The sequence below is a fragment of the Daphnia pulex genome, chromosome 5, assembly GCF_021134715.1.
Source record: "Daphnia pulex isolate KAP4 chromosome 5, ASM2113471v1".
Lineage (NCBI taxonomy): Eukaryota > Metazoa > Arthropoda > Branchiopoda > Diplostraca > Daphniidae > Daphnia > Daphnia pulex.
In genome coordinates this window covers 708983-721703 of record NC_060021.1, presented here as the reverse complement: position 1 = coordinate 721703, position 12721 = coordinate 708983, and the positions used below count along the sequence as shown (strand labels likewise).

The following is a 12721-nucleotide window of genomic DNA, read 5'->3' as shown; positions in this document are numbered from 1 at the left end:
GTTTGGGGTTGATCTTTTAACTGTATCTGTAATGGATGTAATTTCCAAAATTTTAATTTTTTGGGGTAGCAATAAAGCAATACCCATGTCCCATATTTAGCGCAATTTTTTTGTATTGGTTATACCGTTATAGCTGGATGAGTTTGAAAATCAAACTCAGAGTTTTTCTTTTGCTTTTCTTCTCTTGAGGCCGAAAAACTTCTATTGGCGGGAATTTTTGAAAGTTTGAAGATGGGTATGAAGGGTTTCTTTTATTGGGTGGGTGGACAAGGAGGGGTTTGATTTTTTACCGGGGGGTGGGGAGGCTGATTTGAATATTTCTTGCTTTGGCGGAAATCAGGGTCCCAGTCTTATCTGGACCTAAGACGTAGCCGTTTGCGTCGTAATTTGTTAATTTGGAGTATTATCGCCGCCGGAGGCAATACGTCACCACCTCTATCCTACAAATTTACCGCCGGAGGCTAGGCCGCTCTACCCTACAAATTTACCTTATATAAGGGGATAATATGACCTTTCTTATCGAAGCCAGTTACCCGCTCCGCCAAAAAACATATGTGTGCGGTCTGTGATGCTTTATAACCTGTACGGACATATTTAAAATATTTAAATTATTTTAGGCCGCTCTACCCTACAAATTTACCGCCGGAGGCCATGCGTGAATATCCTCTGTCGTGCAAATGTAACGCAAGAGACTAAGCGTGAAGCCCCTCTACCCTGCAAATTTACCGCCGGAGGCTAATGCACTCTTGCAAAGGTCGCTTCATAGTAGTTGCTGTTGGTGTGATCTGTGATGGCTATGGCTCTGGCTTCACGATTCAAAGAAAAGGTGGTACATGTCCGCCTCCCGCCAACATCGTTTATCGTGTATATCGGCGTGACAGGGGATGGGTACGATCGCTCACGGGCAAGACTGTCACGGGAAAGGGAACTTGCATAAAATGCCTACTTTACACTAGGCCCACTGATGACCGGCCCTGGACGGGCTAAAATTTACTTTATTGCCATACCACCCAAGTTCGGGCAGGGAGGGATTTTTTGCGGTGATAGCCATTTCGAATAAAATTTCGAATAAAAACGGCAATGCTGTTTTTCAGATTGGCGGGAATTTTTGAAAGTTTGAAGATGGGTAAGAAGGGTTTTTTGGGAGGGGAGGAGGGGGAGAAGGTGAGTGGGTGGACAAGGAGGGGTTGATTTCTCTACTGAGGCTATATATGCGAGGCTATATTTGCCTATGACTATGAGGCTATATATGACTGTATATGCGTATATATGGTATAGGGTTAAAAACTTAATGTTTTTGGGGTGTTGAAGTAGAAGAAGAAGTAGAAGGTGAAAATGGTTATGACTTTAACTAACCAGTTAACACCATCTTATAATACCCAACCATTGTGCGCGGTTGGAAATATATAAATGATTAGGTTACACTTTATGACACGTGTAATTTGGAGTATTATCGCCTTATTCCGCGTGAAGCCAAACTTCTCTTCTCTTTGTGTCTGTCACGCACATTTCGGGGCAGGAGCCTGTACTGTAGGCTATCCGTGAGGATATTTTTTAACTGAACCGCGTGAAGCCAAACTTCTCTTTGCCTCTTCGGCAGCCATTTGGTTAAGGTGGGTGGGAGGACAATAAGGAGGGGTTGATTTTTCTACCGAGGGTGGGGTGGGGGGGGGGGGGCAATGTGAATGAACAAAATGAAATCATGTCACGCGGGGAAAATTGGGAAAAATCCGGTGAAAAAACGAACGAAAATCTACTTCCTGAGGGCACTGCTGCCAAATCTGTTGGAGGTCAAGCAGCAGTCCATCATTCAAAAAATACGTTGAGCGCATTTTTCGAAAATAATTGTAGAAATCGAAATGGCCTTTTTGCTTTCGCCATTTGTTAAAAGCCTTAAAAAAATTATTTTAAAAGCTAATTGGTTTGGCTAAGTGGTAACACTATAGCCAATACTAATTAGTATTGTCAAGTTGTGTTTGAACGCGTGCTTTACGGCGGTGGCTGATTTTTTTTGCAGTTTCAGTATCTACGTACATCAAAATACATGTGTGATTCGATCAACGGTGATCATACACGCATTAATTATCATATTACAATCTCTCGTCTGGGGGTTGGTGGTTGATACGGTCATACGGAGAGGATGATTTTCAAAATCATTTCCAGTCGGCCAGTTTCTTCTTCCCATAATTTCGATAACGGTAACGAGATTATGGGTTCCATCGATGATATTTTTGGCTGCTGTTTGGCAGGTAAAGAAATACTTCATCGAGAGGTATCAGAATCGCTGTCTGCCAGCGAAAGTGGTAGCCTACGAATATCATGTCAGACTAATTCTTTCTTCTTTGTGAGGAAATAACTTCCGCCTCGGTCTACGGACCAAATAAGGAGCACGGGCAGGGCCTTGGGGGCAGTTCCCAAGTGCGCTCAACCGTGACAAAAATAAATAAATCCCAACGTTTTATCAATGTTGTAGTTTCAGTCTATATACATAAAAATTTATGTGTGATTCGATCAACGGTGATCATACACATTATCATATTACAATCTCTCTCATATCTACTCGAATTGATTTATTTCGCCATTTCCCCCCGAGGGGTTTGATTTTTAATAAAAGAAAATATAAAAAAGTTTTAAAAAATGTCTAGTCAACTGGCAACATTTGGGAGGTTGGCGGTTTTTTATTTTTTGGCGTGTCGTGCTGACACGGATGACTAGATCGTTAATAATCACACGCGGACGGGAAAGTAGTATAAAAGTCGTCATATATTATGACAATATGGCGGTGCTGTGGTGGTGGTTGGTCATTTTTGTCGTTGGCGACTTTTCACACGCGGTTTTATTAGAGTCACAAGTCTTGTTTTATTTTTCCCCGCTTTTGGGTTTGTGTGTGTCATTTCTCATTTGAGAGTTCGTAAAAGAAGAGTAGTAAAATAGAAAGAGAAAAAAAGGTGAAATGATGTCAGAATAAACGTCAGAATTTAAGCGACATTGGCGGTGTTTTAGCAGAAGAAGAAGAAAGTTTTTTGGCAACCAGGTGACTATGTGTTGCTCCAAACTTTCCTTGAGATTTTTTACTAGATGGAGTTTGTGCCATTTCGTAATAACGGTCGTATTAATTTGTCTGCCAAGTCCAGTCGACAGATACAAATCAGATTTAATCTCCACTGCGTCTACCTGGGAAATCGCTCGTTTCTAGTTAAAACGGATTCCGTATATTATCCGAGTTAAAAGCACGCCAAGGCCTTTGAACTAGACTCAACCTTCATTAATATTTCATGAGAAAGAAATTGAGCAATCCAGACACGTCAGAATAAGACGACAGGCAATTAGACGCCAATGATCTATTTCAACTCGTTAAAAATTCGGGTGACTCTAGGACGTGTTTCAACTGTCAACTTTAATGGCGACCACCACCAACGTGATCGTATTTTATTTTGACTCCCTTTTTCTTTCGTGTTTTTAATCATTATTTTCTCACATGTTGTTGACGTGTCACGAGACTTGAAATATTTTCCAAGTTTATTTCCTTCGTGGATTTTTTCCTGTGTCAAAGAAGAATAGTGTCGTCTGCTGTTGTTTTGTTGAGAACAAAACAGAATGACAGTTGGAATTCAGCTGAAGGTAAAATCCAATTTAAAATTACTAAATGTATTGCCTAAGTGTTTTTTAAATGTTGAAAGTCAATCTGGAAAACACAATCATGTAAAAACATCTTGGTAAACAAAATTTTCAATATGCTCTTTGCTTTTTCAAGTTCAAACTTTTTAAATTTGAAATTCTTTGAATAATCCAATTTGTGAAACAAACACAAGTTGTTATTTGTCAGCAAATCATTCTAGTGTACAATTTAATATGGTAAACAGTTGGGTTGGTATAAGGGAACATGGTAAACATAACATTCTCACATTTTCATGCAAACGTTTTCTTAAAAAGTGTTTCATGCTGCAGTGCTAATTGTTTTAGTTTCACAGTTTGACTTTGCAAACATATCATGTTTTGCAATACTGTAAACATTCTGGTCTTCTTGACATACACAGGAATGATTTTACGACAGCCATCTGTTTTTCACAAGTTAAGAATGCTGAATGATTTCCAAATTTAAAAAGAAATGCTGAGCAAAGTGCATACACATGAAAATAATATTATCTGTCAGGGACTAGATCTACAAGTGGTGACCCATATTTTAAGGTTGCCTTTCGGGTATATCCGTCTACATTAAGTCAAACTAATCGACAGTTATTATTATTATGGGTGGGTAGCGGAAGAACAACTGGTGGCCTTTGGAGGGAGGTGGATATACTTTGACTTGGAAATGACGTTTGATTTGTAAAATCGCTTTGAAGACAAACACAGATTTTTTCGAACATGTAAATCATCGTAAAATTCTAAAAAAAGCGACGCCACCGGGTGTGAGGCCACGAAGTTTGACGTCATTTCGACTTTTTTGAGTTCCAATGCGAATCGGAGAGTCTCATGGTCTCCGGCTTCTATACACAGTCAAGGTAGTATATGTACGTGTTCAAAGTGTATGGCTGAGAGCTCTGCAAGCCAATGCCGAAACGTGACAAGGAATATGTAAATTTCATTTTATTTTTCGCTGAAACTCTTTTAGACTGTGCGCCGGAACGACTTATATCTCTCGCTGTCAAAACACATTACCTCGTTTCTTTTTCTCTCTCTTTTATTCTTTTGGCTGGCGCTGGCGCTGGCCTTTCTCAACTGCGTGTGTGGCTCTCAGCAAAAGCCGGCCGTCAAAGACTTTATGAATATTAGATTATGCGACCCGCTTGCCCTTTTACACGAGGCCAACACGAATCGTTTAAGACAAAAAAAAAAAAAAAACAACCAAGGCAAACCCCAAAAAAAGAAACTCCAAATGATGGAATCTTAACCAGCTTCCATCCGCCCTTCCATATTTGTCTTGACAACGAGTCCATTGTGTTGGTGCGTCGACATTTTGATTTCAGATTAAATCAAACGTCTCAGATCTTGTGTACTTTTTTTAAATAACCAACTCTTATTTATTTAATCATTCGTATAGTTACGGTATTGTAATTTTTGAAAACGCTTTTATTTTCTACCGCTAGGTGGCGCTGACGTCTACTGACAGATGAAGTTGTCGCATCTGTTGTGTGTTCTGCGCGCGCGCTTACAACCATACAAACGCTCGAAATAAACATAATCGATATTTGTTGGTCTAGGGGGTAGGGGGGAGGAACGTAGGGGAGCAATGAAGCTCGAGGGGTTGGCAGACAACGACGGAAGCTATGGTCGACCGAGAGAGCGCGTTCAAACCTCTCTGCAACGCGTTGGCCGTTGTCTAGTCTCATCCGATCGCAACTCTGCGTGCCTGTCTTATTCCGGTCGAAATTTATTATTTTGTGGAGAAATGTTCAAGTGCCCGAATTTCGCCAAGTGTAACAAAGTGTTTCCCAACATCAAAGCCAAATGCAATCATTCGAAAAATTGCGGGGTTTTGCGGGTGTGTAGCGTGTGCCGGAAGACGTTCATGTCCGATTCTGGGTTCCGAACACACACAAAACACCACCAAGTAAGAAAAACTACAACAGTTTTTTAATTGGTTTTAGTTGGTTTAAAAAATTTTAATCTGTGATTATTTTCAGGGTCAAATCGTGTCGACAATCCTGCAGTTTACTTATATCGCCGGCCGTGATGATGTTCAAGTCAAGACGGATCGGATGGATGAAGGAGAAAAGACTTGCATTTCTCCAGCTCACACCTCCATGGAAGAAAATGGGAGTCAGGTTCAAATCCTGACGGATGAGGAAACTTTCACCAGTTCAAGCAATACGTCGGCTGCTACCCAAACCGGAATAATGAATGACCTGGATTCAACCGAGACTCCCGGGATGAATAATCGATGTCGTCCCTCCACATCGACACAGTCGACATCCACCACCTTCGGAGAACCAGACAAGGTACCTATAGTTTACATAATTAATAATTTGGGATATCATTTCATTCATTTAAATTTTTGTGTGATAAATTCAGGACTTGGTGTATGACCAATGGCTGGAGAAATCTGAAACTGCCGGAAGGAATCTTAGGAAGACGATTGCGATGTACGAGAAGAAATTGGATTGGTAAATGCGTCAATTTGTTAAGTAATAATTTGGCTTTGATCTATTTATCTATTGGTTTTTATTTGTTGTAACAGGTACTCAGCCAAAGCCGAAGAAGAGCACTGGGAAGTTGCGAAAATATTAGGCGAAGAAAATGTGAACGGCCAAACGTTATTGAAAATCAGGTGGAAGCCCAGCTACATCACAATGGACGAGGCCAGGAAATTCGCTCCGAAATTGCTAGGCAAATTCATGGCTAAAAAAGAAAAATGAAATTGATAATCTCGACTACTTGAATACCAAATAAGAGACAGATTTGGTCTGCCTCGGTTACATCACGTGACTTAATTACCTGAATCACTGCCCCCCAGCTATCGCTGACGTCTTATTAGGCGAGGAAAAAACGAACGAAAAGTGCGACAGAATTTTTTTGTTTAATTGCGTATTTTCTTAATTTATTATGTCGTGCTCCTGGGACCATGTCCAATTGAAACTGTGTCTTTGCTTTTGATACCTTTATTTGACGAGCCCAATAACCCAATAAAACTTTTGAACTTTTGAAGTAAATGTGATTTCAGATTTTCAGAGTAATAGGATGCTTATATGGTTCTTTGTTAATGGATTTACCTTGGAGGATAATCAACCAGCGTGAAAAGCGTGCCGTACTAGCGACCTTGGAGCTTTTAGCTTTTAGACGATTCTTATGTAGGCTACCTATTTGAATTTATTTTATTAATAGACTTTAAAGATTAAATATAGCCTCAAAAATGGTTTATTACGGGGGGGGGGGATTTAACGTCGGAGATATTTGGTTATTTTTAGATATTTTTGTTTTTAAATTTGGAAGGAGTTTGGAGGGAGATGTTTGTGGTGTTCCCCACCTAGTGCTAAAAACTTGAACTTTCTTTCACATCTTGGAGCCATCTAGTGCGAAGAATCAAGCCAAACCAACTGAACTTCGTAAAATTTGGCAAGGCAACACCGCTTAGCTTCCACCGGAAGTTCCAATGGCTTAAATACAGTATCCGTAGGCTGTGGAGTGTTTACCTCTATGTCCTATGGTTGAGTTAGCGACTCCTCCATTTTTCTCACATGTGCTAACTGCTAGTTGCCTAGTTCGTTTATTCTTTTAATTTGTGTCCTTTTCTCAATTGCGATAAATTATCAATTGTAAGTGTCATTTTTATACTTAATGGCTCCCTTGCATTTCTACTATCATCTACTATTTTTGCAGAGAAGTTATAACATTTGAAATTATTCTTTGCATCAGCCATCAGTCCCATCAGGTTGGATGTTACAAGGTTAGAAGCTTGTCAGAAGTGTCGTTCAGTTTTTAATTCTTGATCCTTCCTTTAATTTTTCCATTCAAATTTCATCCATGCCATACTAGATTTATTATCCTTTTTCTTGTATTGATTGTTAGTTTTTTTTTTCTTGTGGTTTAGGTAAAAATAAGATCACTGGCCAATCCACATTTGAAGGATGGCAAATTTTAAAGATGTTATGCCTCAGGGAGCATCACACAATATGCCTGGTGTCTCGGAAAATGGTCTTGTTTCCTCTGTCCAAAGCACTGGAGTTGACAAAGAACGCCTGTTCAAAGCTGTTAATCTTCGAAAAAAAGGTGCTGAAGTTGACTTTGCATTTGGGGAAAAATTGTTTCTTGATAGAACTACCTCAAATCCTCTAAGAGTTGACGAACTTGGAGACATTCCAATTCCAGTTTCTGTTAAGGTATTGATTACTGATTCAAAAACTATTAGGGCAATTGTGTTAATCATTTGAATTGAAACAGGATATTCAAAGGCTTAAGGAAAAATCTGAATTAGGACTGTATGGAAAAGGATTAAATAGCTTTTTCGACTCCTCAAAAAGATTGGCCTTACAAATTGATGCTTCAAAACTTACCTCAACTATTATCGATGATCTCAACTTGCTGTCAATGGTTATGCGTCATCTAGACCTGCCTTCTGATATGATGAATGTTCAAGCAATTCTTCACCAGTTGATTTTATATGAATCAGATGGTCATTACCAGTGTACCTCAGAGCCAGAGAAAGAATATGGTATATAGATATTATGTTTATCTTTTATAACGCGATTGATTTCATTTCCATTTGACGGTTTAGGTTCGTTTGGTACTCTTATTCTTCAGTTACCCGTGGAAGGTGGTCATGAAGGTGGACGTTTCAAAGTGCAGTATCGAGGAGAAGAACAAGTGTTTGACAATCATCAAGACAGCGATCGATGTTTTTACGCATCGTCTTTTTATGGAAATTGTCAGCATTCAATGGAACCCATAACAAAAGGAGCAAAATTGACGTTAGTCTTTGATCTTGTTTGGACAAATGCCAAGAATATAGTTCCGCAAGATTTCCCTGTCTTTCTTACCGCCCTGAAGGATATTAAAGGATCTCTCCCAACTTGGATTCGTAATCGAAAAGGTGATAACCAAAACAAGAATCACACAAATCACACGTTGACAAACGAGGCGGACGCATCATTCACTTTTGAATCCCTTGCAGTCGTGTGGTCGTCCGAAAATCATTCAAACGAAAAACCCGATTCAAATTCTTTGCTGTTGGAAGCTGAAGAAAATAATTTTGAAATTGTAACCACGGAAGGTTCTACCTCTAAATTGTCCGAAGATTGTGATGATAATCATCACGACCAAATTCAACAGCAAACAACGTTGGGCGTAGCGATTCAGGATGGTGTATGCACTATGGAAGTAAATGCTTGTGACGAAGATCAAGACGATTATCAAGAGTCGGATGAAGACGATGATGAAGACGAGGATGAAGACGAGGAAGATTCTACGGAAGAAAATGAAGTCGATACTTTAAAAGAAAATGTTTTGTTTTTTGTTCTGGAAGAAAAATATGTCGAAGATGACTTCACGTTTCGTCGACTCCAAGGGAAAGATCGAGAATTGGCGCAACTTCTTCAATGTTGTGATTTCCTCGACACACATATAGCCGTGGTTACTCGAACCGTTTCAACAACTCGTGTCGACATGGATGATTCATTTGGATGGAATGACGAATATGAAGACACGGAAATAAAATATTCCACCAAAATTTCGCGATTGATAGACTCAAAAGATGTTTCAAAGAAATTGAGCATTGATTTAAATTGGAAGAATCAGTGTGTTGGACCTCTTAGAAACTTGCCTACATCAGACAGCCAAATAACTGACTCGGAGGATGAACGTGGAGGGTGTGATGATAGGAATACGACCACTACTGAAGAACATTCATACTATTTTATATTGGTTATTTGGCCAAAGCATTTATCGGTTCAGATATATTTTCGCTATGGTCTTCACGTACTACTAGATAACATGGAAGTTAAATGTTCTTCAAATAGATTGCTTACGATAAACAAGCAGAAGGCAACTGAGAATTTACGAACGATCATTTCTTTTTACTGTGCTGAACCTTGGAAGGTGTGGACCCAAACAAGATTAGCAAAAGGTGAATTGACTCGAAGATTGCTTCGTCTTTGTATTGTTTTACGAGCGCCTGAGGAAGGTCTCAGTCTCCTGAAGATTATTGCATCCGATTATCCCTTGCCACAAGAACGAGTCAGCAGCATGCAAGAAACTTTTGAAGGTATCCAAACAGAACAAGTTGCTAAGGCGATCGCTGAGTTGGAATGTCTAGTCATTGGTAAGATTAATTCCCTATTCTTCATGACTTCTGTTCTGTCTTATTACTTTTGTCTAATTACTTACTGTTTGTAATAGGTTGGAAGGATTCCGGTGATCTAATTCAGAAAATGATTTCTCCTGATCGAATCGTCCAGCAGCTGGTACCGATAATCAGTTTAGCTCAGCACTTGTTGAACTTTCATTGCTTAGAAGGAGCGGCATTAGTTGGAGATCGCATTTCGTCCTCATTGACAAACATAAACAAGCAACAAGCCCAGAAGTTAAAACAATCGGAAATTCAAAGTTACGTTGAGTTCATGATTTCGTTGGAAGAAAATGCCAAGACTGCAAATCCCCTGAGACCCAAGTCACTTACAACTCTATTCTCAAAACTGGAATCCTTAATTCAGTGCTACCTCGTTCTGGATTTAGAAGTTCAAGTTAGTTCACGGTTGAAGAACTTGGAATCGTGCAACTTAATGTTCCTGGAATTGTGCAAAGCCCTGCCTCTTTGTGATCTTCGTCCCCCGTTGATGAAGGAAAATGTGATAGTTGACTTGATTTTCTGTTTCTTTAGAATTGGAAACGAAGAATTGCTTCAAACTTTGATATCCAACGTTTTCCACGTTCCATCCACCCCTGGAGAAAACAAATCTCATTCTTCAGAGGAAGCATTGGAAAAGGTTATTTCATCCCCACGAATATTGGAATTGGCTTTTTCTTCTGAAATAGGCTTATCTGTTGTGCTATCGCTAGTTGATAATCAGCTGATTTCCCTAACGAGCCAGCGTCCGAAGATTCTTCAAGATAAGGCTCATTCACCATACCCCAATAGATTTCAGTACGAGAGTCTCTCATACTGCAAAAAATCGTACCAGCCGGACGATTTACAACTGCTGCTTAGTTTATTGTCCTGTCTTCGAATTTTAATTCGCACGGAAAAAAATTCCTGCCACACCACTGCGCAAAGATTGTCGTTAATTTCATCATTACTGTCGATAATGAATGTTCATCAACTACTCTTCGTCCATGATATTTTAAAATCAAGCTCCAGGCATTTGAAAAAACCCTCGTCAACCGCAACAATTATTCGCCAAATTTGCGTTTTCCTGATTTCGCGATTGAATGAAACCAACACTGTTGTGTTCAGCAGAAACACTATTCTGCAGTCGATGGAGGCTGTAATTGAGGTGAATGACGAGTCACTTACACGAACTTTGTTCCAGCAATTTTACGAAAAGGAAGGAACAGGATCTTGGAGCAAACAAAACAAATCTAGCTTACTCCGCGATATTATTTCTTCCCCTTACGTGTTGGGGAAATTGGATTCCACATCAAGGCAGATAATCATGGATACTTGTGCTTCGCTTGTAAATTCTTGGATCGTGGATATTTCACTTTCTCTGAATTCCCTCATTGAATCGACTGCCATCCAAATCAATGCTCCACCTAAACTACTGACCGAAAGCATAGTCGATTGTGTTCAACTGTTCTTTCTGGGAGAGAAGAACAGATTTGATTTAGAACAAAAGATCACCGCCGAAGCCTTTCAACCACTTATCATGAAACTAAATGTTTCTCAACTCTTGGATCTTGTATTGCAGCTCTACAAATCGGAGTCTTATCCCCGTCCCAACATCAAGAAATTTCCCATCTGCATGGATTGGTATCGCAGCACATGCAGAATCTTGTTCACTATGGAGTTTGTGTCGCTTGTCAACTTGGACGTAGCAACCCGCATCGTTAATTGCCTCTTGTGGCTTGAAGATGAAGAGTCTTGGAAACAGTTCGCACAGAGTGTTTGCAAAAAATTTCTTTCATCGCGAGGCAATCTTTTTGTGCAAATCTTCTTGAAGGATCTTTCTATCCAGCGAGCACTTAAAGCTTTCGCTCCTGCTTTTGCTGCTTTCGTGCACATCGTGGACCACTGGGATCAACGAACCGTAAAGCTGAAGGAACCGGCATTTAGCTGGCAGCAGTCCAAAGCCGTTGTACCGAATAATCCTGAAGTCCAAGCATTTCTTCGGTCACCTGAAGAGTCTATGACCTACATGAAATTTAGTGGAATTGCCGAGGCTCGTCGTTTTGCCGACAGTCTCCAGGCCATGGAACAGTCTAACCATTTTAGCGTTTCAATTACTACGTCTGGTAGTGGAAAAAATTCTCGGTGTGACATAAAGAAAAATCGAAATTACTGTGAACGCTCAAAACAAATAATTTTTTTTAGGAAAGCTGAATTGATTAAATTGATAAAACTTCGTAACCGCCTCGGCCAAAAAATTGCTCAAGCGGAACAATTGGCTGCTGCGATTTCTTCAACACCAATTACAACTGACGAGGTCTGTGTCGTCCCTCCACCTAAGCGTCCCAAGCTCGACATACATGTAATTGAACTCGAATGAAGACATGTTTTGTGTTGTTTAATTTTTTTTTAAATAAGAACTCTTGCTTGATTTCATCAGCCATTTAGTTATAACTCAGAATGTATTTTTGTTTGAATAAAAACATCATACGTTGTCTTTTCTTATCTCGTTTCCATTGTTTTAATTTTTAGCTGTTGGTTTTCGTGTTTTAAACAAACCCTGTATTTCTTTCTGGATTATATGTTGAAAGCATTCTTTCCTTGCTCGAAACAGCGATGTTTAGTATTTACATTAAGGGCAAAGTGTTTTTGTTTGGAGGAGAGATTTAACGTTTAGGCTTTCTACTTATTCACGGACGAACCGCATTAAATGAAGATTTAAAAAAAAACATATCATACTATTACACTTACCGTAGAATTATCGAATACCGATTGCGAATTGGGTCATATCATAAAACAATATTTATATCAAGGAAAACATTTTGTTTGCTTGGAGGAGAGATTTAAATTAACGTTTGAGTTTTCTACTTTCTACTAAATTACGGACGTACCTAACTGGGAGGTTGTACATCTAGCGGTGACGGTGCATGGCATATCGAGCTCGAGTGTGCAAACTCTTAGCGC

The 12721-nt window shown here is 39.6% G+C and overlaps 2 protein-coding genes across 5 annotated transcripts; both read left to right on the top strand.

Moving 5' to 3' along the window:
• The first annotated feature begins 2815 nt into the window (after positions 1-2815).
• LOC124193754 lies at positions 2816-6645 on the top strand. Of its 3 annotated transcripts, none has more exons than XM_046587718.1 (5): positions 2816-3621; positions 5088-5551; positions 5625-5939; positions 6013-6104; positions 6179-6645. In XM_046587718.1, the coding sequence occupies exons 2-5, from the start codon at positions 5231-5233 to the stop codon at positions 6354-6356; spliced, it is 906 nt and encodes a 301-aa protein (XP_046443674.1). In that variant the 5' UTR covers positions 2816-3621; positions 5088-5230; the 3' UTR covers positions 6357-6645. The 3 variants fall into 3 exon arrangements, with proteins under 3 accessions (XP_046443674.1, XP_046443676.1, XP_046443675.1); XM_046587719.1 differs by lacking the exon at positions 2816-3621 and adding an exon at positions 3769-4502; XM_046587720.1 differs by lacking the exon at positions 5088-5551.
• A 396-nt stretch (positions 6646-7041) lies between these two features.
• Positions 7042-12262, top strand: LOC124193644. 2 transcript variants are annotated; one of them, XM_046587568.1, is made up of 6 exons: positions 7042-7253; positions 7318-7384; positions 7529-7817; positions 7879-8149; positions 8213-9754; positions 9832-12262. In XM_046587568.1, exons 3-6 carry the CDS (start codon positions 7566-7568, stop codon positions 12135-12137), a joined length of 4371 nt encoding a protein of 1456 aa, XP_046443524.1. In that variant the 5' UTR covers positions 7042-7253; positions 7318-7384; positions 7529-7565; the 3' UTR covers positions 12138-12262. The 2 variants fall into 2 exon arrangements, with proteins under 2 accessions (XP_046443524.1, XP_046443523.1); XM_046587567.1 differs by lacking the exon at positions 7318-7384 and having other exon boundaries at positions 7082-7253.
• The last annotated feature ends 459 nt before the right edge of the window (positions 12263-12721 follow it).